We start from the raw sequence: 21364 nt of genomic DNA on the forward strand, positions 1-21364 counted from the left end.
GCATCACACTTCGGCCGAACAACTCACGATGCATTATGTTCGCTGGCTGTGCACACGTGACATAATTAAAAGCATCATTGTGTTCATAAATCGTTGGAACGTGCCATATTATTTGTGTTGCTGCAGCAACAACAACAACGTGTTGTAAGTGTGTACAAACAAATGCTGCTGTAAGCCTCACATGTCGCCAACAGCTGTTGCTGCTCACAGACAAATTATGTTTCGGCACACATACACACACACACACACATCCAATCACACAAACGGTATATACTTTACGGCAACAAAACAACATGGAACAACGCCAGCAACTTCAGCTAAAATAGCGATAACAATAAAAGTGGCAACGCGTGGCAACAGCGAGAGAATATAACGTCGGCTTTGGTAGTAACCCATAAAAAAGAGCTTAAAATACGCTTAATAATCATTAGAATCAATAAAGTAGCATAAAATATGAGCGGCGCTTAGCGGGGTTGCATGCAATTATGTTACTGACGCAATGCGATGACTACTAGATGAGCTGAACGCACTTGGACGGCTTTAATACTGGGGAGTTTTAATAACCAAATATTATCTCTGTACTTTGGATGACTTGTACGAACAAAGTGACCGGGCACCCTTAAAAGTCTTATATGAAAGAAGCTTGAGGTTATTGCTAATGCGGTCATGCACTACTTGAAAAGTTGTGAGCGCACAGTCAGCGTGCTCAGAGCCAGTATGGACGCTAGGCTATCGGAGTGAATGCTCCCGTGAGAAGACTCTAACTCTTACTCTTTCTCTTGGCTACGAAAGAAAAAGACACCACAAATGAGAGAAGAAAAATTTGATATATTCGAGAAAAAATTTCATGTTTTTAGAAAAATTACTTTTTCATTTCGGTTGCCAAGATGCAAAAAGAAGTGCTTATCGACAAGGCACCAAACGCATTACGATTCTTATTAGAACAACTATGACATCATTAATCTTTCTCAAGAACTTAGAAACCTGTGGTCTAGTTTCAAAATAATGATATATTGACTCTTTCGTAGAATTTGAGAAGAGACTTGGTGGTGCCATTTTTTACGCGCTCATAACTGTACTGAAAGTCATTCGGAATAGCGTTCAGACGCACTCGTCGATTAATTAGTGGAGGAAAGGAGAACTCTGTGGTCTTTGAAATTTTATACAAAAATAAAATATATTGATGGATTAAACAATTATATTGCACCATGGACGATAAAAGTTTGGAGAGATTAGCTGAGATTTTTATGACGTCACTCATTTTTATATATTTACGTTCATCGATTTTAGCCATCTTCTACTAGTTATTTAGTTTCAAAAACTTTTTGAAAGCCAAAGTGTAACGAACATCATAAAACTGTTAGTTCAAATGGCTGCGCCTAACAGCGAAAAGTTGCCTCCTTAGTGAGTATGTAAACTAGTGGTTATTTTTAAAGATTAAGGCCAATTCAGAATACATAGACAAATAATTTTTTATTTCAATGTTTAACTAGGTGAATAGTGTTGATAGTTAGTTAGTTTTTAGGAAAAAAAATATCGCAGCGGATGCTAGCAAAGTAAGACAATCAGCCGAGTGTTCTTCTGCTGACGCTCCACTAAACTGTACTAAGCTTCGATAACACCATGAAGCTTTAAATCTGTTAACTGATGAACACTCTCCGATACAAGCGACTACAGTAACATACATACATATAGTTTAAAATAATTACAGCGCACACATACTTTTACGTACTTTGGCTTTACCTACAACTAAGAATCTATAAAAGCCTCAAACGCTACTTATTCATATTTCCACTGCAACACAGAGAGCCTCCGATAACGATGGCATATTATTCGCTGGTGTTATTCATTTGTGCCACTACTATTTTCACTACCGCATATGCCACATCTGCAACGGTGCAGGAAATGCATCGGAATTACTTTGGCGGCGGTATTTACGATTTCTGGTATTGGGACCTCGCCTGGCTGGTGTGGGACAGACAGTGCTCCAGTTATAACATAACACGCGCGGTGGATACGCGCATTACTGGCGGCGACCTGGCCGCGCCCAACATGTTCCCCTATCAGGTGGGTTTGCTGTTGTTGCGCGCACCAAAAGTCTACCAATGTGGCGGCACTCTGATATCAGTGAGTTATGTGCTCACCGCAGCGCATTGTTTATATAAGTAAGCTAAATTTGCAAATGCTCTACTCGTTTGAATAATAATAATTATTATACGTTCGCAATGCAGGTCGACGCGCGGGAAAGTGTTTTTGGGATCCATCGATTTTGCCAATCCGCTCACCTCGGCTGCTGTTTACAATGTGAGTGAAAGTGATTTCATCGTTTATGAACGGTATGTGCTGCACGGTGGTCGTGATGACATCGGTCTTGTGCATCTGCCGTCACCGGCCACACTCTCTGCCGCCGTACAGACAATACCGCTAGCGCCGCGCTTCATGACACAGTCATTTTTGGAGCGTGAAATCGTCACCACATCTGGCTGGGGTCTAACAAGTGACAGCGCTAGTGAAAGAATGATGTTCAATTTGTTGTTGTACTATGTAGATGCGCCCGTCTTGCCGCTGCGTGAGTGCGCCTGTTATTATTTGCCCGGCTTGGTGCGTGGCCCCAACCATATTTGCGCGAGCGGTGCTGGCGGACGCAGCAGCTGTGATGGCGACTCTGGCGGTCCACTAACCTATTACTATCGCAATAAAAGCTATTTGATTGGTTTGACTGCCTTTGGCAGCGCTGGCGGTTGTGAAATTGGTTATCCAGCGGTGTACACGCGCATAACGTCGTATCTGGATTGGATAGTTGCGCGCACGGGCATAAAAGTTGATTGAACGAAAGTGTGCGCTGCGTGTGCAAATACTCTTCGTCAACTGAGAGTATATTTGTATTTGTATTTGTCTTTGCTTGGCTTTTAACGTCGTGCGTTAATTGCTTGTTTTGCTATTTACTTGTATTGTTTGGTATATTTTGTGCAATAAAGTGTTCCACTAACGGTATTTATGCATACTATTTTCGTTGTTTGCTTGTCTAATGCTTCGTGCAAGCAATAGCGTCGTGCAATTTTCGTAATCGTCACCCACAAAGCGACCCAAACAATTAACGCCTAATTGAACGCCATTAATTATGCAACGCATGGTGGGGAGGCAGAGAAGCGTGTGCGTGTGTTGTTGTAGAAAATTGCTCTGGAGAGTAAAACAACAAAGTGTGCCGAGAACAAAGCTATCAACGCCAAAAGATTGCTGTAGTGGAAATTGTTCAACTGTGCGTCTAGCGCATTGACTAAACGCTATACAAATGCTGGCACGTAGCAATTGAGTAGATGTTCACTCACACACACATACACATTCACAAGCATTTAGAAAGTTCGTGTTATTGCTATTTTTTTCATCTTCCACTAAGTGCTTCTCTGCTCTTGAATTTTGTCTTGTGTGGCACATTGTTTACGCCTGTTTATTGACTGGTCTGCTTTGCTATTGCCTGGTCGATGGAAGTGACAGTGCGTATGAGCAACTAAATTGGGCAATAAATTTTAATCAGCTTACATCTACCAAAAGTCGTTAAATTAATTGTAATCTATTTATTTACGTTAAAAAAAATTACTAAGTAAAATGTGTTACAGTTGGCTTTCTGGCAATTATTTAATTTTTATATAGTTGGTGGGAAATTAAACTACAATCTCAATGAATGGTCGCTTAAGGAGGTGTTCCAATATAGAGGACTGAATTTTGCGCATTATTTTGACGCTTGATAAAAGAGAAAAATAATTAATACAAATATCAGCTATATTTTAATACTTTAAAATAAAATAAAAAATTTCAGCAAAATTACACGTTGTTGATGGGGAGGGGAGAAAATGCCAAATCCATCTTACCACGATTTTCACACTTCTAGTCATCTGAAATAAAAAAGAAATGTTAGAATCGCAATCAGTAGAAATATTATTATAAAAAAAAGTTTAGGATCTGAAAAAATTATCCGAAAATGCCAAAATGAAAGCTTGCGGTTAGCGTTGGTGGAAAAATTTCACTCCGATGTAGGGTAGCGATGTTAACATTGAGTTCGCTGACTGTGCGCTCAAGACTAGTGAAAGGATGTCCAGACTCCTTATCTCTAGCATCGAGTTATTTTATGATGAGACTAATTTAATTGCCTGGCCACAACGGTATAGCAGAAAACTGTGAAGCTGATGAGCTTGCTAGGAGAGGTACTTTTATCTCAATAACTGCGGAATGGTAACGGTAAATCGTAAGAAGTCTTTGCTCTTAGCAAGGTTCACCTTTCAATGGTTGTAGGAGTTTTAACTGGACACTGTCTGATCGGGATTCACGCAGTAGGTTTGAATATCTTACCAGATACCAGCTGCATCAGCTGCATGGAAGATTATAGCATAAAATCATCTCAATACTTCCTTTTCCAATGTCCGGCTTTGGTAAGATCAAGGCAAAAACACATAGACATCCAGGTGAAATAGAAATAAAATACTTAATCGGATCAACCGTCTTACCTAACCTAATCTAATCTAACACAGTTTTACAAGTATAAGCTGAGCTAAAGTAATATGTTCCTGAAAAATGCAAGTAAAATATTGAGGCGATATCGATGTGCAAATCCAGAATGCCTTAAATCCAATTATCGCAATATAAGTTGACCAAACATTGGTAGAGCCATGGGCTTTAACATTTTTAGACATGTTGGTGATGATGTTTTAGATCAAGGGTACAAGCAAAAAGTGTACATTTTTGAGTTTGTGAAAACTTTCAAACCTCTAGCAGATCGAAATTTAAGACTAAGTTTCAAAGTATCAAAATAGTTATTTATATAAAAATCTTTTTACAACAGTTTTTCATTATTTTGACAAATTTTAGATTGTTTCAAAATTTCAAAAATATTTTGGGTACAGGAAAATCAGGCACCAGCGAACTTTTATTTAATAAAAATAATAACTTCTTTCCAAACGTTTTGTATTTATATAACTTAAATAATTTCCCTCCGTTCCACATAGCACTCAAGCCAATGAGCAAGTTCCATGCAAACTTCAATTATTCGCACTTTTAAGGAAAATTTTCTTTTTGCGCAAACTTGCCGAGTCGTTATAACAACAATTCAAACGATAAGCGTAAGACCCGTTACGCCCAAGTCGATAAGATATTACACCAAAGTACAATTTCAAATTTCATTCATTGTTTTCTTACTTATGCAACACAACTATATTTATTGCACTGCTGCTGCTTCCTGCACGCTTGGCTTCCTCTTTTCTCATTACACTTCGGCATTTCTGTTACTTTTATGTTTATCCGGAAATCTGCGAAATTGTGTCAATATCAATAAAATTAGATTACAATCGAAATCGATACGTGAAGCAAGCAGTGAGGTGAAACATAAAATGTGGCATATGTGTGTGTGTGAACGTGTGTGTTATGTTGGGTGGCTTTGGGATGTCGACAGCAAAACTGCAAGATTATTGTTGAAGTAGCTGGCATGAGATGGTGGCGTCAAATTTAGTTGTGGCATATAGCGTGCAATACAGTGTGGCAAGTGGCGTGTGGCATGCGTCAAGCTACAAGTCACATATTCCGGCTGTTAAGATGACTGACAGACGGAGTGTTGTTGCGTGTTGTTAGCTAAAGCCGACACGTACTCTAACTGATGGGTTCTGCTTGTGAGTTTGGCGTTATTTCGACACACACACGCATGTGTACACACGGAAATACTAATGATGATTTGTGTCTCGACATGCTGTGACTTTACTGAATTGTTTTGAAAAGCAGGTCAACATTTTGAAGTGGAGTGAAATGGTAAGAGTTTGCTCATGTACACACACCTTGAGGGGAGTACTCTGGAAATTTACAGCTGTGTGTTGATTATTTGTGTATTTGAAATTCGGCAGAATTTTCTAGCACCGAATGGCTGATGTTTAGAAGCTCTCTCATGAAAGACTCTATTGAAGATTTTGATCGCTATTAAATCTAGTTTAAAATAAATGTAACTTGGAACATCGTTTACATAAATTTTTAGACTGCTTGAAGTCCACGTCTTAGATTTCAAGCTTATGCAATAATCTTAATTTATATACCGTCAATATATACAAACAATTTTTAGAACCAAAACCCATATAAATAAGCAGCGTGCACAACTTAACCACAACATGGCCAACCGAAATGGCTTTTGAGCTGCGCAAAGTTTATTTGCGTGTCCTCTGCAATTTTCAAGATTAAACTTACGCACAAGTAAGCACTTGGAGCATCTGTGTTACATGCCTACAAACATACATAAATATAATATTTACAGTGGCAAAATCTTCCACACGCATCGTCAGCAAATTGCCGATTTTTGTTTAGGGTCAAAGTTTTGCCAACATCTCCTCGGCTGGACGCGCTCCAGTTGCACTAAGTGCTTTGCTCCTTTGCATTATCACAAATATTATTTTACATTTTGATTATTATTTTTTGTGTGACTTTTGCGCAACTTAAATTGCTGACACCAGCAACATAATGGCATAACTGTTGCTAATGAAATTTTATTAGGCCTGCTGTTGGTATTAAAATTATGTCGCTTAAATTTTTATTTTTTTTTTTGCTGACACAGTTGGGTTGGTCCTGCTGACACAGTTTCGTAAAATAAAATTGGCAAAGTTTGCTAAAGTGCCTGCGATAATATTATTAAAAAACAGCCGAACGATTTAAAGTGCGTACAAAGACAGGGTTTATAATCATATTCCGGAATATAAAAAAAAATTAGCGCAGCTGGAGAAAATATGTATACATTAATTAGATACAATTTTTGATGGAAATCATAATTTGTTAGGAGGAATGGCAGTATTGCTTATATTACTTAAAAAAAAATTATATTAAATATATTATTAGAATTGAGCAATACAAACCCATTCAGTGCGTGGTTGCAATTCTTTTTGGGAAATACAATTTCCAGAGAAAATTGTAAGAGGGTTAGAGGATTGCTCTGTCCATTTCTCTTTAACTATTTTAATTTTAAGAGTTCAGCAATCGTAAAGGTCAAACACTTTCCCAGATATTAAATTATTTAGCCATTTGATCTCACTTCAGACCTATCGTAGACTAGACAAGGCAGAAAAGCTAAGTTCGCTACGGTATGAAAACTTGCGAAAAAGTTTCTGACAGGGGCTGGTAAACCTAAAAGTGGAATAAATATTATATAAAGTAAGGTAAGGCGAAAAAAAAATTTTTTTTTGCTTAGCTTGGGGGTAAAATTTGTGGATTATAAACCTAGAGGCAGCTTTTAAAATAAATTTCGAGTTAAAATTTTTATTTCGTAAAAATGTTTGATGTTTTAGAAGTTATAGAGAGTCAACTTAAAAAGGTTTTTTGTGACCATTATTGGAGTTTTAAAAAAAGTCTTAAACGGTAACATGCTTTCTTTAAGCGTTAAAATAAATTTTGAGTCAAAAGTCAAGTTCGGTATAGTATATATATAAATGTGAAGAGTTTTAACCAAAATAAGATTTTTTTTTTGTCCAAAAAAATTTTAATTCGATATATACTTTAATTTACCTCTAGTTGTTAAAGATTATTTTTTTCCAAACATTTTCTTAATTTATAATACAAATTTTACCCTCAGGCTAAGCAAAAAAAAATAAAAAAAATTTCGCTCCACCCTAATATATAGTAGGCGAATGAGCACAAGGTTAAAGTCGGAGTTGGTCATTTGAAGTCTATTGCCAACGCCATTTCTAAAGTTACAGAAGTTTCCGAAACACTCCAAGAAAAAGGAAATTTGCGTGAATAACAGTAAATGTAAAGTATATTTATAATCAAATAGTTTTATTAAGTAAAAAAAAGGGTTGGTATGTAAATATAATAAACTATGCATTTTGAACTAAGACAAAATTTTTGATTACTTTGCTTTTTGGTTAGGTTAGCTCCTATGGGTGATCGCCAAGATGGCAGTCGCACTTGGCTGCTTCTAACTTCAAAGGAAAGAGGTATGTTTGCGCAAGTTTCATTTGGATGCCTAAATTGATAACGAAACTTTAAAAAATTTAAAACAAAAAAATATTATTTATGACAGCATTTAAATACGTTTTTGTTTTACATTTTGTAAACTCAAAAAACTAATTTAGTTTCACACAACCCAAGAAAATCTCACAATTTGCAGTTTTCAAAACCGATTGCATTTTAATTGAGCTCCAATACGCCGAAAACATACCTTCTACAAAGATATGACAAATCTCGACAATTGCTTCGCATGTTGTTCGCCGCCACTGCGTATACGTGACTAAAATGTTCGATCAGTTACTTGTGGCACAGCCAAAAGGCAAAGCAGAAAGGCGAAAACAAACAATTCACACAGGAAATGCCAACGCTTATCCAGGACTAGTAACGACCTGCCGCTCTTAATTTCCGTTCACCAGTGGGTAGGCGATAAATTTTCGCAAGGGTGGCCTTTCTACGGCTTGCCGTTGTACCCGGCCACTGCCGTGCAAACTAGCCAATGCTTAGCCTTCAAGGCAACGGTGAATTTTTGTTTTTCGTATACGCAGCCAATCTGCAACTGCGTGGGCTACTCACCAATACTCACACAAATAACATACTTATCCTAGCTAGTCGTTGTTGCATATGCGATTTCAGGCTGCAGCGTAGCACTCACGAAAGTTTGCAGTGTTTTGCACGCTTTCAATGGTTCCAACTTGAAGGGCCTTCGCATTGTGCGGCGTTCCAGGCATTCGGTGTTACTTCTTCTGTGTAATTGCGCCACGTCTTTGTGTTCACTCGGGGCACCACAGTGCTCCGGCGGATTTGCCGTCCGTCCATCGTCTGTGCTGTCTTCGCCGCCGAAGGCGTGAAAGTGGAAAAGTTTTGCTGGCATTTGCCAACACTTCACCTTACCGAAAACCATTTTAAAGTACTTGTACGAGTATGTTCGTCCATTGTTCTAATGGAAATTTCAATTTCTCACCTCACACACGAACAGCACGCACTTCCGTCACTACGTCTTTATAGCAGCAATGCTTAAAGCAATTCGAAATGCTGGCTGAGTTGCTGCTGCACACACACTTACTCGTACATAGCATCGTTTGTGTGCTTGTGCTTGCTAAGCGGTGGCGGTTTTGCGTAGAAAACTTTTGACGGCTTTTACGTAACTGCTGACCTGATTTTATGTGGTCTGTGATTATTGTGTTTGACTAGCTCTCTGGCTCTTGCTGTACTATGAAATTTAAGTTTTTCTTTGAGTTTTGTGTGCAAAGATAACGTAAGGATAATCATTTGGTAAAGAGTTGTGAGTACTTCTTTGATGAAGACTGCATTATAATTAGCATTTATCTCATTCATCTCATGGTTGGCTTTTGTAGTGGAGGAAAGTAGTACGAAAATAATAAGATAATAAAGCATCTCATTAATTTGACCGTATTAAAATATTTATATTAAAAATTTTCTATGGATTTTGGAATTAATGGCATATAGAATAAGTACTAATATTTTCTTGGTCAAAACTTTTACTATATAAGAGTTGATTAAATAACTGGAGGGTAGCAATAAATGTTATGTTATTATTTTTTCAAATTCTACAATACCAAAATTTAGAAATATATGGAAAATAGTACATTGTATTTAATACTTTATGATCACCCATATTCGAATGTGAATAGGCATATAAAGAAGTAGAAGGAGGGTGTCGATTACTATTCTTTCTAGGTTACTGATAGATTTTAGATAAGAATCTACTGAGTTAAAATGATAAACAAAAGCCGAAGTGTGTTATTTTCTTCCAAATGTTCTATGAATTTATACTTTCAATTAACAGATTTGAACATTTCCATAAAAGAGGTAAAGCATTTTATGAGAAGCCTTTATATTATATGATATGATATTGCTTATTAAGTTGCGTCTAGTATTAGCTCTAAACTTTTGAATTTAATCAGAAACTAAAAAAGAAGCTGCTGACTTTAATGAGTGAGGAAGTCATGGAGCTATCGGCAGGCATTATTTTTCAAATAGCTTGATCTTTTGGAGCATATCTAGTAAAGCTCATCATAAATTGGGCAATCTTTTGAGTTTTTATAGTTTGGTTAGGATCTCGGTATGGACCGCTATACAAGTTCCAAAAATAATACAGTTAGTTGTTTTCAACGCAGTCCAAAATCTTTGAAATTGAGAGAGCTCGAACTAATTTACTACTCTTAAAAAGATGTGCTCGTCCTTGTTTATATAAGCATCTATTTCGGAAAAACACTAAGAGTAAGTCAGGCTCGTTTTTGGCTTTCACGAATATCAGCCTGATTAATCAACCTAACTTAACATACCCAATACCATGATGCGATTCTTAATTTGAATTACTCGCACAGTCTTTATATCCTGAATAGGTTACCGCAAAGTTTGTAACACCGAGATGAGTACATCGGAGACCCTATATATGATCAACATGACTAGTCTATTAATCATGTCCGCCGGTTCGTCCGCCCGTATATACGCGAAATAGTCCATCAGTTTTTGAGATATCGATCTGAAATTAGACACCAAATGGCTGCTCATTTGTCGGCACCGCCGATATCGGACTATTATTGCATCTAGCTGACATAAAAACTGACCTTTCAAAATCATGTTCTGGTCGAGAAAATTATTTTATTTTTACATTCCACGAAAAAAATATTTAGATCGGACCTCTGTAGCATATAGTTACCATACAACTGAATCCAATTGAATTTAGTTTTTCGCTCAAAAACGACCTTTTTTAGGTCGTTTCGAGGACTATTTTGCTTGCTAGAAAATCCAAGAAAATAGTTAAGGTTATCTGAAAATATCTTCAGAAACATATTTGTAAACATTTACAATGGTGTTAAACCAGTAACGTCCGAAGCGTAAAAACGGTGAATTCTCATAGTGTTGAATTCGATTATAAATTGCACAATTTTATCATTTCGATTTGAGCAGTTCGAAAATTGAAAACCGCCAACTACTAAGTTCTATTTAACTGCAGAGACTGCGGTGTAGCAATTTTAAATGCTTAGGAAGAGTCAATGTAGTCCGATGTATTCGTTCATTAGCTCATTTCGGCGCTCGTTTATTTGAAATGACACTTAAAATGGTTGGGCAATAATTTATATGAAATCCCTTTAGCTGCGACATTGTGCCTGTGACCATTTAAGTACACATACATACAGATAAGCCAGCAAATAAGCGAAGTTGGAGGTGTTGAAAGGTACAAAGTGGCCAATGTGCCAGGTATAAAATGCCGCGACGTGAGCAATTTGAAACGCTCGCTGGATATATTGCTCATACTGCGCGCACAATGAGCATTTGCGGTGGCAGCAAAGACATATGTATGCGCATACTACATAAGCACTCAAATTTATTGGCATCGTGCTGATAGCGAATTGCGAGCTCCAATTGCGCGAAACGATTTTATTGTCACGGCCATGGTCATTGCCCACTGCCAGATGGCAGATGGCAGGCAGGTTGTAGAAAGCAGAAGACAGCTGTTCGCAGTCACCTTGGCTAATGTGGTTCGCTTGCGCGGAATGCGGAAGTCATGGAAAATGGTGACCCCGTGGTTAGTGGAAAATGTGGATGATTGGAGTTCACCGAAAATTTAAGGAAAGGCGAAAGCAAAAAATTTGGCTGACGGATGTGACTAAGTTAAAGATGGTTATTTTTTTGCTTTGCTACTTATTTGTATTGCATTTGAGATATTGAATTCGATTGCTCCATAACCTATCTTTTCGGAACTAATTCACACGATATGTGTTGGGTGCGTACTACCGTAAGCTAGCATGAATCTTGGGTCATACTACAGCATATATACACGCGCATACAGATCCATTCACTTATTTAAGTACCTGTCCGCTTTAGCTTCTTCTGAAAAATTCGCTTTCGAAAGCGATAAATTGTTATTGCCTCGTTAAGGTATTGGTTATGTTTATTTGTGTGTGTGTATGTGTGTTTGAGCGTGCGATAAACGTATGTGTGAACGAGCTCTGGCATTCATGTGTTATCCAACCGGAATCCTTTAATTTATCGCCACTAAGGTCAATAGCAAACACGGATACATATAAATAAGCATAAATTGTCGCTATGTGATCGTAACTGAGGAAGTGAGAGTGAGCGATAAATTTAATATGCTTTTGCCTTCTGTCCCTACAAATAGACATACATATGTACGAGTATATGTGGCAGTTATTGCTTGCGGCAGGTGAGCTGAGGAAATATGTCGCAAATGATATTAACTGTGCCGCAATTTGTGTGCAATTGGTCTAGGCAATGCTCTCAGAATAAATAAATTGCTGAGCAAGTTTAGAGTTTGTAGTCTGCGGCGGCTTTACTGCGACTATATATGAATACGTACGTCGTATCTAGAAACAACTTAAAATACGTTAGCTTATAACTGTCTTCGCTGCTGTAATAAATAGTAAATTCGAGAGTAAACTATTTTAACTTTATATATCATAGACTTGGTGACTTTTAGTGGTGATATAATTAAATTAAATATCATCAACTAACCCTTTGGGATTTTTTTTCTGGATCTATGATCTCGTAGCAAAAGTGCTCTTCAACGTTGTTTGTCATACGTTAGCTGCACAAACTTTGAGCAACAATCAAGATCATCTGATATTACCGAACTACTTAAATTAATATATTCGTACATATATTGGGTCTATGACTATATTCACGTTTGTTTGTTGCTTTTTCGAAAATTGAACGTTTATTTAAGAAAACATGTACAAAAGTTTTATTCAAAGTAAATAAATTGCTGAGCAAGTTTAGAGTTTGTAGTCTGAGGCGGCTTTACTGAGGCTTAATCTTAGAAAGAAAGAAATCAACTTAGATTGCGTTAGTTTGCAACTGCCCTCGCTACAGTAATAATAACTAGATTCGACAGTAAATTATTTAAACTTTATATATCATAGACTTGGCCTCTTAGTGGTGATGTAAAAAAATGTACATTTTTTTCTGATCTATTTATGATTTCGCAACAAAAGTGCTCTTCAAAGTTGTTTGCCATACGTTAGCTGCACAAACTTTGAGCAACAATCAAGATCATCTGATATAGTTTGGAAATATATATTAATATACTAAAATTAATATACTAATATTGGGTCTATAACTATATTCGCGTTTTTTTTTTTAATTTGAACATTTATTTAAGAAAAATAATAATTGCCATCTTTCTGGCGATTTGTGCTTTCCATCCCAAAGAACTGAGCCGGCTTGGCGACCAAAAAGAAATCAAGCTAATTTCTGATAAACTGTTCTAATGTGAACCGTATTCCAATGATGGCATTCTGCACCGACCGGAACAAATGGTAGTCAGAAAGGACAAGGTCTGGCTATAAGGCGAGTGTGGCAAATCTTTTCAACCACTGATTTTGAAATAGCTTTTAACCGGTTTGGCAACATGAGCCCGAAAGTCTAGTTGAAAATTCGTTCGAAAAATGAGCAACAAATTTCGTCTCAAACACTGACAGGCTAGTTCCTATATATACAAACGGACATGTGTAAATCAATTTAGCTCGTCACGCTGATCATTTATATATATATACTTAGGGTCTCTAACGTTTCCTTTTGAGATCAGCCTAGTTTTTTGATAGTGTATAGGTATAGTTTAATAACAAATATAAAGAATCTCGTTAGTTTTTTCTCCCTATATATGACTATATAATACTAGAAAATATCGCGCTCGCCTAAATTGATTCGTACCGAAAGTGAATAAAATAGGTTCGCTATTTTACTTGAGTCCTAACAAATTGCGAGAGTATCTAGAATTTTTTAGACTGATCTCTTGCCTCATAAATAGTTTGACTTTCATAATAGCTGCCATACAATAAGTAAAGCTTTATGCACTGCCTGCACGGTAATTTTTTCTCTTGCTTCATTTATGAATACCAAAATTTCTCAAATCCCATTATATATATACAAGTGTATACCTATATATTGTATCAGGTTTTACTTAATTTCATATTACTTTTTCTAATATTTCTACTTCATTTGATGCGAAATAGTTAAGCCACTGTACGTTTTTCGTTACCACATTCACCAGATGGAGTGTCTTTAACAATTTTAAAGTTTCTTTTGTTCTCTTCAACCGAAACATTTTCATATATTGCTTTTAGAGTAAACCCATGTGACATTATCTCTTTTGTGGCCACCGCACTTTCGTTGACACTTGCTTAAGTCCGCCTGATAAATATTAATAAAGCCACTAAGCCACTGAATACAATGTAACTTAGCAGGGGATAGACGCTCACATATACATGTATATAGAAATATGTAAATATGTAAGGATGGATGTATGGGTATCATACTTAATATGTATAGATATATTTGTGTTTATGTGCAGCATGTATTTTGTCCACTTTGCAATATCATTGTATCTAAAATAGACTCAGTCAGTCACACACACATATACACAGATAATTCATCGTTACAGAGACATGGCTTACATTGTGCATTCTATTGTACGGTGTATGTGTGTGTGTTGGTTGTGCGTGAAAAATCTGCATAACAAAGCGAAGCAAGTCCAAAGCCGAGTTGAGTCAGCTCATGGCTGTTAAAAAATTTCTATGTAACAGTTTACGATGAGCAACAATGGCACTGGGATTTAGTGCAGCTTTGCAAGTGCAAAAAAATATGAATGAGGAAAACTAGAAAAATGAATATCACAAAGTCAACTATGTTAAACACTGCTGCGGAAACAAGTGCAACTTTGCTTCGGCATTTTGTATGGCAAATATTGGTTTTTGCAAGCAGCAGCACATTGTGGTTGCGTGTGTGAGGACCAATCATTCGCCGTTGATAAATTTATGAATATAGGAACATTCATATTTAAAATTCTGGAAATTTTGGAAAATTTTAAAAATTCATATTGTGTGAATTTAATCAAAAGCAGAACTTGCTAGAACTTCGAAGATGGCAATATGTCACATTAATAATTTTCTACGATTTGTGTGAAGTATTAACCATAGTTTATTTTATGTTGTAGTATCTAGACTATATTTTAATTAAACCTGCAGTAGTTTTGTGAACCAGTTGCTTTCAGTAAGCTTATATTGAGCGTGTGGAGAGACATTTTTGGTTAACACTTGCATATATTAATCTAAATGTAATCTTTTTAGAAGTGCCGTTATAACAGGAATTACTTGCATACACACACACATGCTATCCATTCCTTTTTAACACGGTTGCACAACTGACCATGCAATAGATTTGTGAGTAATCCGTATTGTGCTCCGAAATGCTTTTGTATGCCACAATGTCACATAGCCAGACATGCAGTTATGCAAAGCGACCCAGCAGGAAATTTAATATTGGAAATTGCATATCATAATTCCTACACTCTTGGTCTGCTAAATCAAATTCCAATTGTCTATGATGCTAAAACTTAGAGAGTGTCTGAATTAATGGGTTAAGCGAGTATAGAACCGTATTAAGACCTAGTTCTGACAATTTATTCTTTGAGTACAAGTATATTATATATATTTCTATAAGGATATAGAAAATTTTACTTGAGTCTGTGAAATAAATTTTATACCAGCATTTTATTTTAAAATTAGCCAATATTCAGATTATTTTTGTCAAAAAGCGAATTTATTGGCTTTAAGTACACATTTAAGGGCCAATCAATTGCTGGAATTGTAAAACAAAGAAACAAACGTTAACATCGGTTACACCGGAGTTATAATACCCTTCACAAATACAAAAATTCTTTAGAAGAACTTGATTTCGTTCGTTCAGTTTGTGTGGCAGCTATATGCTATAGTGGTCCGATATCAGCGGTTCCGATAAATAAGCAGATTCTTGGGGGGGAAAGGGCGTGGGAAAATTTTCAGACATATATCTCGAAAACTGAGGGACTAGTGCGTGTATGCGAGTATACAGGCAGACGAATATTGCTAAATCGACTCACCTCGTAATATTGATAATTTATTTTATACTTTTTAGGGGCTTCGACGTTTCCTTTTAGTTGTTAAGAGCTAAACCTGTTGAGGGTATAGAAATAGTGATTTCTCGGTCAAAAAAGAAAATTAAAGTTTTAATCATATAAATTAAAATTTAAAATAGTTTAATTCCAATAAATGTCGTATGTATGAATATTAAAGCAGCTATAGCACTACTCATGCGCAACTAATATTCAAATGCACGAAAATGGGCAGAAGTTCGTGTGCACCCAAATACCGATTCTCAAATACGAACAAACCAACGCACACATGAACTATGCACATCCAATTGTTTATCAGTTGGCGCCACAAAATTGACCGCAACAATTGCAGCAACAACAACCACGACAACAGTGTATATGAGCGGCAGCAATGTTTGCAATGAGCGCACGGCCACAATATGGCCAAATGAGCCCACAGTGGTAATTGAGATGATCAAATTGCCACCGCTGCTGTCATTACTCTGTTGCGTTGCAGCAATCATTGTCTCGGTCAAAGTGACGCAGTGCTGCAAGCAATTTTCCATATTTGATGATATCGCAAGCGCTCAATTAGTTATTGACCGGCGAGCAAAGTTGGTCAAGTTCAATGAATGCATGTGTATGTGCGCATATAGAGAAATATATATGGGCCGCAAAGTAAATGCAATTTTATTAAGTGATATATGAAGATTGATCTGTACGGTTGCTAATTCATGAAATATCTACAATATAATTCAGACTTTAAGCGTACGAGGTGTGTTCAACGGAAAAGGTGAATTGTGATTTTTCGTGGGCGGTGTATGCATTGTCGATATTTTGTTTTTGTTATAATCGGACACATATGTTTATCATGTGCTTGCATTAGGAACGAAATTCTAATAGCTGTTTGTTTTTGATTAAGCTGTGTCCATTTGTCTGTTCGACCGTAGCTGCTATACAAACTGAACGATCGGAATAAAGTGCTTGTATGGAAAGCATTTTCATTTGATGAGGTATCTTCACGAAATTTGGCATGGATTATTGTCTACATATACATACATCATACAAACTGAAGTAATATTTGTGAAGGGTATTATAGCTACGGTGCAACCATGCACATTTAATCCATTTGAACGAATTGTTGTATGGTGAAAATGAAAAGTTATTCCTGTAAGAATTAAACGATCTACACAAAATGTCTAAAATAATGTTAGCTGTAAGTCGAATCGCTCAAAAGTTATTCGAGGTCGAAGTTCAACCTTAAATCATTTAGAATAATTTGTAACATTTTTAACTTCCCGCTAAGAAAATGGAAAATTTTCTAAAAATCGGGAAGATATTGGTTTCACCCCATTTTGCAAAAATCGAGTTCTCAACAGATCTCGACGTTCTGAGGGTCGAGGAAGCTTCCCCGAACATTTCTACGATGATGTCCGTATGTCTGTATGTATGTGTGGATGTATGTGTGTGTGTGTGGATGTATGTGACCCTCTTATAACTTTTAAACGGCTCAACCGATTTGAATAAACTAAACGGCATTCCAAAGGGTTTCATTGCACTTGAATTTCGTGTGAGTTTGGACCCAACCGGACCAGTAGATTTTGAGAAATGTCAAAAATTTTGAAAAATCGTTTTCGAATTTCTTCCAAACGACTTGACCGATCGACACCAAAAACTAATCAGTTCTAAACCTTGAAGAAACACATCGTTTGCCGCAAACCGGATCAAAATCGGTTGATTTACTTGCGAGATATTGAAAACGAAAAATTTCGAAGAGCTCAAAAGCAGTGAAAAAAGCGAAATTTGAACGTTAGCGTATGAAATTAGCGGGAAGTTGCAGGGATGGCCCTTGAAGCCAACCGTTTTCCACATTTTTTTTTTATTATTTCACAAAATAATGCCTGAAAAGCGAAAATTGTGTTATTTAAGACTTGTGTTGTTTTTATTCGATAAATTTATACATTTAGCACGATTGAAAAAAAGTAGTAAAACGGTATTTTATAATAACATAGTTGGTGTCACCTTTAGTTACGGTATTTAAGAAAAACACATACAAATTTTTTTTTCTAAGGCTGTAAGTATTATTTCAATTATCATAATCAAAGATTAATATAAATTATTGCTGATTCTTTTGGAAATATTCTTATGTACATTAAAGATTCTTTTCTCTATACTTTTTATTTGTTATAAGTGTTGTCATGCAACGTTTATTTGATAATTTGTTTGAATAACGCAAAATTCTTTTGAAGTCTGTTAAATTCCAAGCTTTTTTGAAATATGTCTTATGTATTTTAATTCAGTAATTGCATATTTTTTATATAGGTGGCAACTCTTTTTAACCATTTGTTTCGCTGGAAGACTTCCTATACCACTTTAGTTTGATTCCGTGGTTGTGTCATTCGACATTCCACTTTTTTGATTTTAAATATAATAACAGCTGGCAACCTTGATTAAAAATAATTTCATCTTTAAGTTTTCTCTAAACTCATTTTTTCAATAGTTTTGATTAGCACAACAAATAATCCAAAAAATATTCAAATCGATTAGTTATTCGTTAGGATGATGCCCCGGGACTAGAGTGACGGAATTGTGTTATTCACATTACCGTTGCAGTCAATCGAATTTACTACAAAGGATAAGAACTTTAACAAACTTAATAGGAAGTCGAAGCCATCTAATAGTGCTGTAATTTATGCAGAATTATTCTTAAAATATTGAACATGATTTGATGATTATTTGGGATAAGTTAAAGTCATTAACTAAATATTTTTTAACGGCTACGGCCTTTTCATTATTTTAGCATTTAAATATTTTTACCTTAAAGTTTCAACTGAACAAATAATTTCCTTTTTTTCTCATATATGATGGGTCCGATTGAAAAGCATTTAAGTTTCATCGATTTTTATCTTAATTCTCCGTATAAATCGCAATATTCGCTTGCACTATCTTAGCGCTTTACGCTTATCGACGAACTTTACACATCAGCGAATGCGACATTGAATCTTAAAAAATTCATAAGATTTTCATACACGTCATTGCCATCAACAGCAGCAGCGGCAGCAGCTTCATCATCATTCTGCTTTGAGCGACAGCAGCAACAAGGCTTGGCCGAAGCGAGCACTCGATTGCACTGCATTGCAGCTGAACTGCTTTTGCACGTACAACGACCGATATTATGAGTGCAAACGTTGACTTGCACATGCCTTGGAGTGTGTGTATGAGGAATGTAAACATGTGCTACATACACACATAGGCGTGTGTGTGTGTGTGCATGCCAGCTTGCTCGCCTGCAGAGAACCGAGCGCAACGCAGCCAACATTTGCACACCTGCAAACATACACGGTAGCAGCGCGCTGCGCGTTTAAGTGGCGAATAAAAATCTGTAATCAGCAAAAACGAAATGGCAAACGAAATGAAATACGTGGAAAAGCGCAAAAGTGCAAAAAGAAAAACTAAAGGCAAAAGAAAAAAAAAATGATATTTTTCTTTTGAAAAAAAAGTCGGAATTTTGCAATGAAAATTTATTATTGATTATTATGCATGTGTGTAACGCGCATATCTCGTAAATTGAATTGAATTTCGCTGTAACGCATCACTCAACGACGCGCTTATCTCCGCACCCCTCAGCCCAGCACACTCTCGCTACTGTTGCGCTCACGCTTTGTTGCCTGTTCGGCGGCGTGGAGCTCGTTAAGCAGTTTCGTGTTAATTTCATTTGCATTATTTTTTATCAGCATGTGTTTTTTGTTCGCGTTCGTGTTGATTTAGTGCAGCAGACATGTGTACGTGTATGTGTTTGTTATCGATCATACATTGGCGGCGGCTTGGCGCTTCATAGGTTACGTATACGTCACGTATGCCTGTTGCAATTAAATGAGCATATTTGTACACATTTACATACATATATATGCATATGTGTGCAGGCGACTGTGCGTGTTGTTGATGCACGTTGCAAAGAGTTAATAATAACGGTGTTGGTTGCCAAGGTTGCCGTTGTGATTGTCATTGAGAGTGCGCTTGTAAATGCGGCTGCTCATGACAATGACGACTGCGAAAAATCAATGTTAATTAATGCGATTTAAATGTGTTTCGCGCATACTGCCAGCGATAAAAAGTTGGAAAGCTGTTGTGTTAAGAAATTTTAAACTTTAACTTTAAATTGTAATTGGAGAATTAATTTTATATTAAATAAGGAATTCAAAGTAAATAATATCTGAACGAAATTACTAGCATTGCATCAATGCTTTAGATCGTTCACTTTATATGGCGGGTATGGTATTGTGATCCGAAATAAGCAATTTCTTCGGAGATTACCTCATAGCCTTAAAGAATAAATCATACCATATTTCGTGAATATATTTCTTCAAATAAAACAGTTTTCCATACAAAAACTTGATTCCGATCGTTCAGTTTATATGACAGCTATATGCTATAGTGGTCCGTTATCGACCGTTTCGACAATTGAGCAGCTTCTTAGTGAAAAAAGACAGGTGGACATTTTCAGATCGATAGCTTAAAAACTGAGGGACTAGTTGTATATATACAGACAGACGGTCATAGTTAAATCAACTCAGCTCATCATGCTGATCATTTATGTATATATTTTATAAGGCCTCTGATGTTTCCTTCTGGGTGTTGCAAATTCCGGGGCAAAATATTTAATAATGGTCCAATCATTTGTCTCCTAGTAATCACTTAAGGAAATTTTAAAAATGTAGGTTTTAGAAAAAAGCGTTTAATGATCCACTGATGGAGCTGATTGAACTTAGCGTCTGCATTTGTGAAGACTTTAACGCAAAATTTTGAATCGAGATATATATTTAAAAATTTATTGTGATCAAAGGTAAGATATTTTAAGGAAATATGAGAAAAATCGTTAGTTTTTTTAATTTTACATTAGGTGTGCTCCTCAAAGATCGACCGAACCAAAGGCAGGTCTGATATTTCCAATTCAGCATTAAAAGATAAATAAGCCAAATAAAAACCTTTCATCCATTTTGCAACGTCGCTAATTTTTTAGTGCATTTTTCAGCCATTTTTTCGTTGTCGACTCTTACGGAAAGATCTATTTTTAACTTTGTAAATTCCACGTAATAAAGTTTGCGCTATTTTTAAGACAACTGTTCGACTTAGGGTCACCCTCGTCTGTTAAATAATGTGAGGATGGACTGATTTTGAGGAACCAGCAGATCTCTTACCCCAGCAATTTATTAATTTAACCTTTCTCTAAAAAAAAATTACTTTTTCTTTACCGTTTTTTTTAAGCTAGCCACTTTTAGTTAAAATAAATAAATTTTTAGCGTCAATGCTTACAATGTTAACCAAACATATTATTAAACTAAGTCTCTAATCTTTCTAATGACTCTAACCACTACTATATGTATTTTGATGTAGGAAGCTAACAGTTAATAATAAAAAAATACCAATTTTAGTAGTAAATATTAATGTATTCAAATTTAATGTGCGCCACAACTGAATAGAGCTCAGGTATATATAAACACC

General features: G+C 36.2%; 1 protein-coding gene across 1 annotated transcript; it reads left to right on the forward strand.

Annotated features, from left to right (window-relative positions):
- Positions 1-1808: 1808 nt before the first annotated feature.
- On the forward strand, positions 1809-2962 carry LOC106623906 (brachyurin). Its single transcript, XM_014243542.2, has 2 exons — positions 1809-2165; positions 2232-2962. Exons 1-2 carry the CDS (start codon positions 1822-1824, stop codon positions 2827-2829), a joined length of 942 nt encoding a protein of 313 aa, XP_014099017.2. The 5' UTR covers positions 1809-1821; the 3' UTR covers positions 2830-2962.
- Positions 2963-21364: the final 18402 nt, after the last annotated feature.

The sequence above is a fragment of the Bactrocera oleae genome, chromosome 6 (genome assembly GCF_042242935.1).
Source record: "Bactrocera oleae isolate idBacOlea1 chromosome 6, idBacOlea1, whole genome shotgun sequence".
NCBI classification, from domain to species: domain Eukaryota; kingdom Metazoa; phylum Arthropoda; class Insecta; order Diptera; family Tephritidae; genus Bactrocera; species Bactrocera oleae.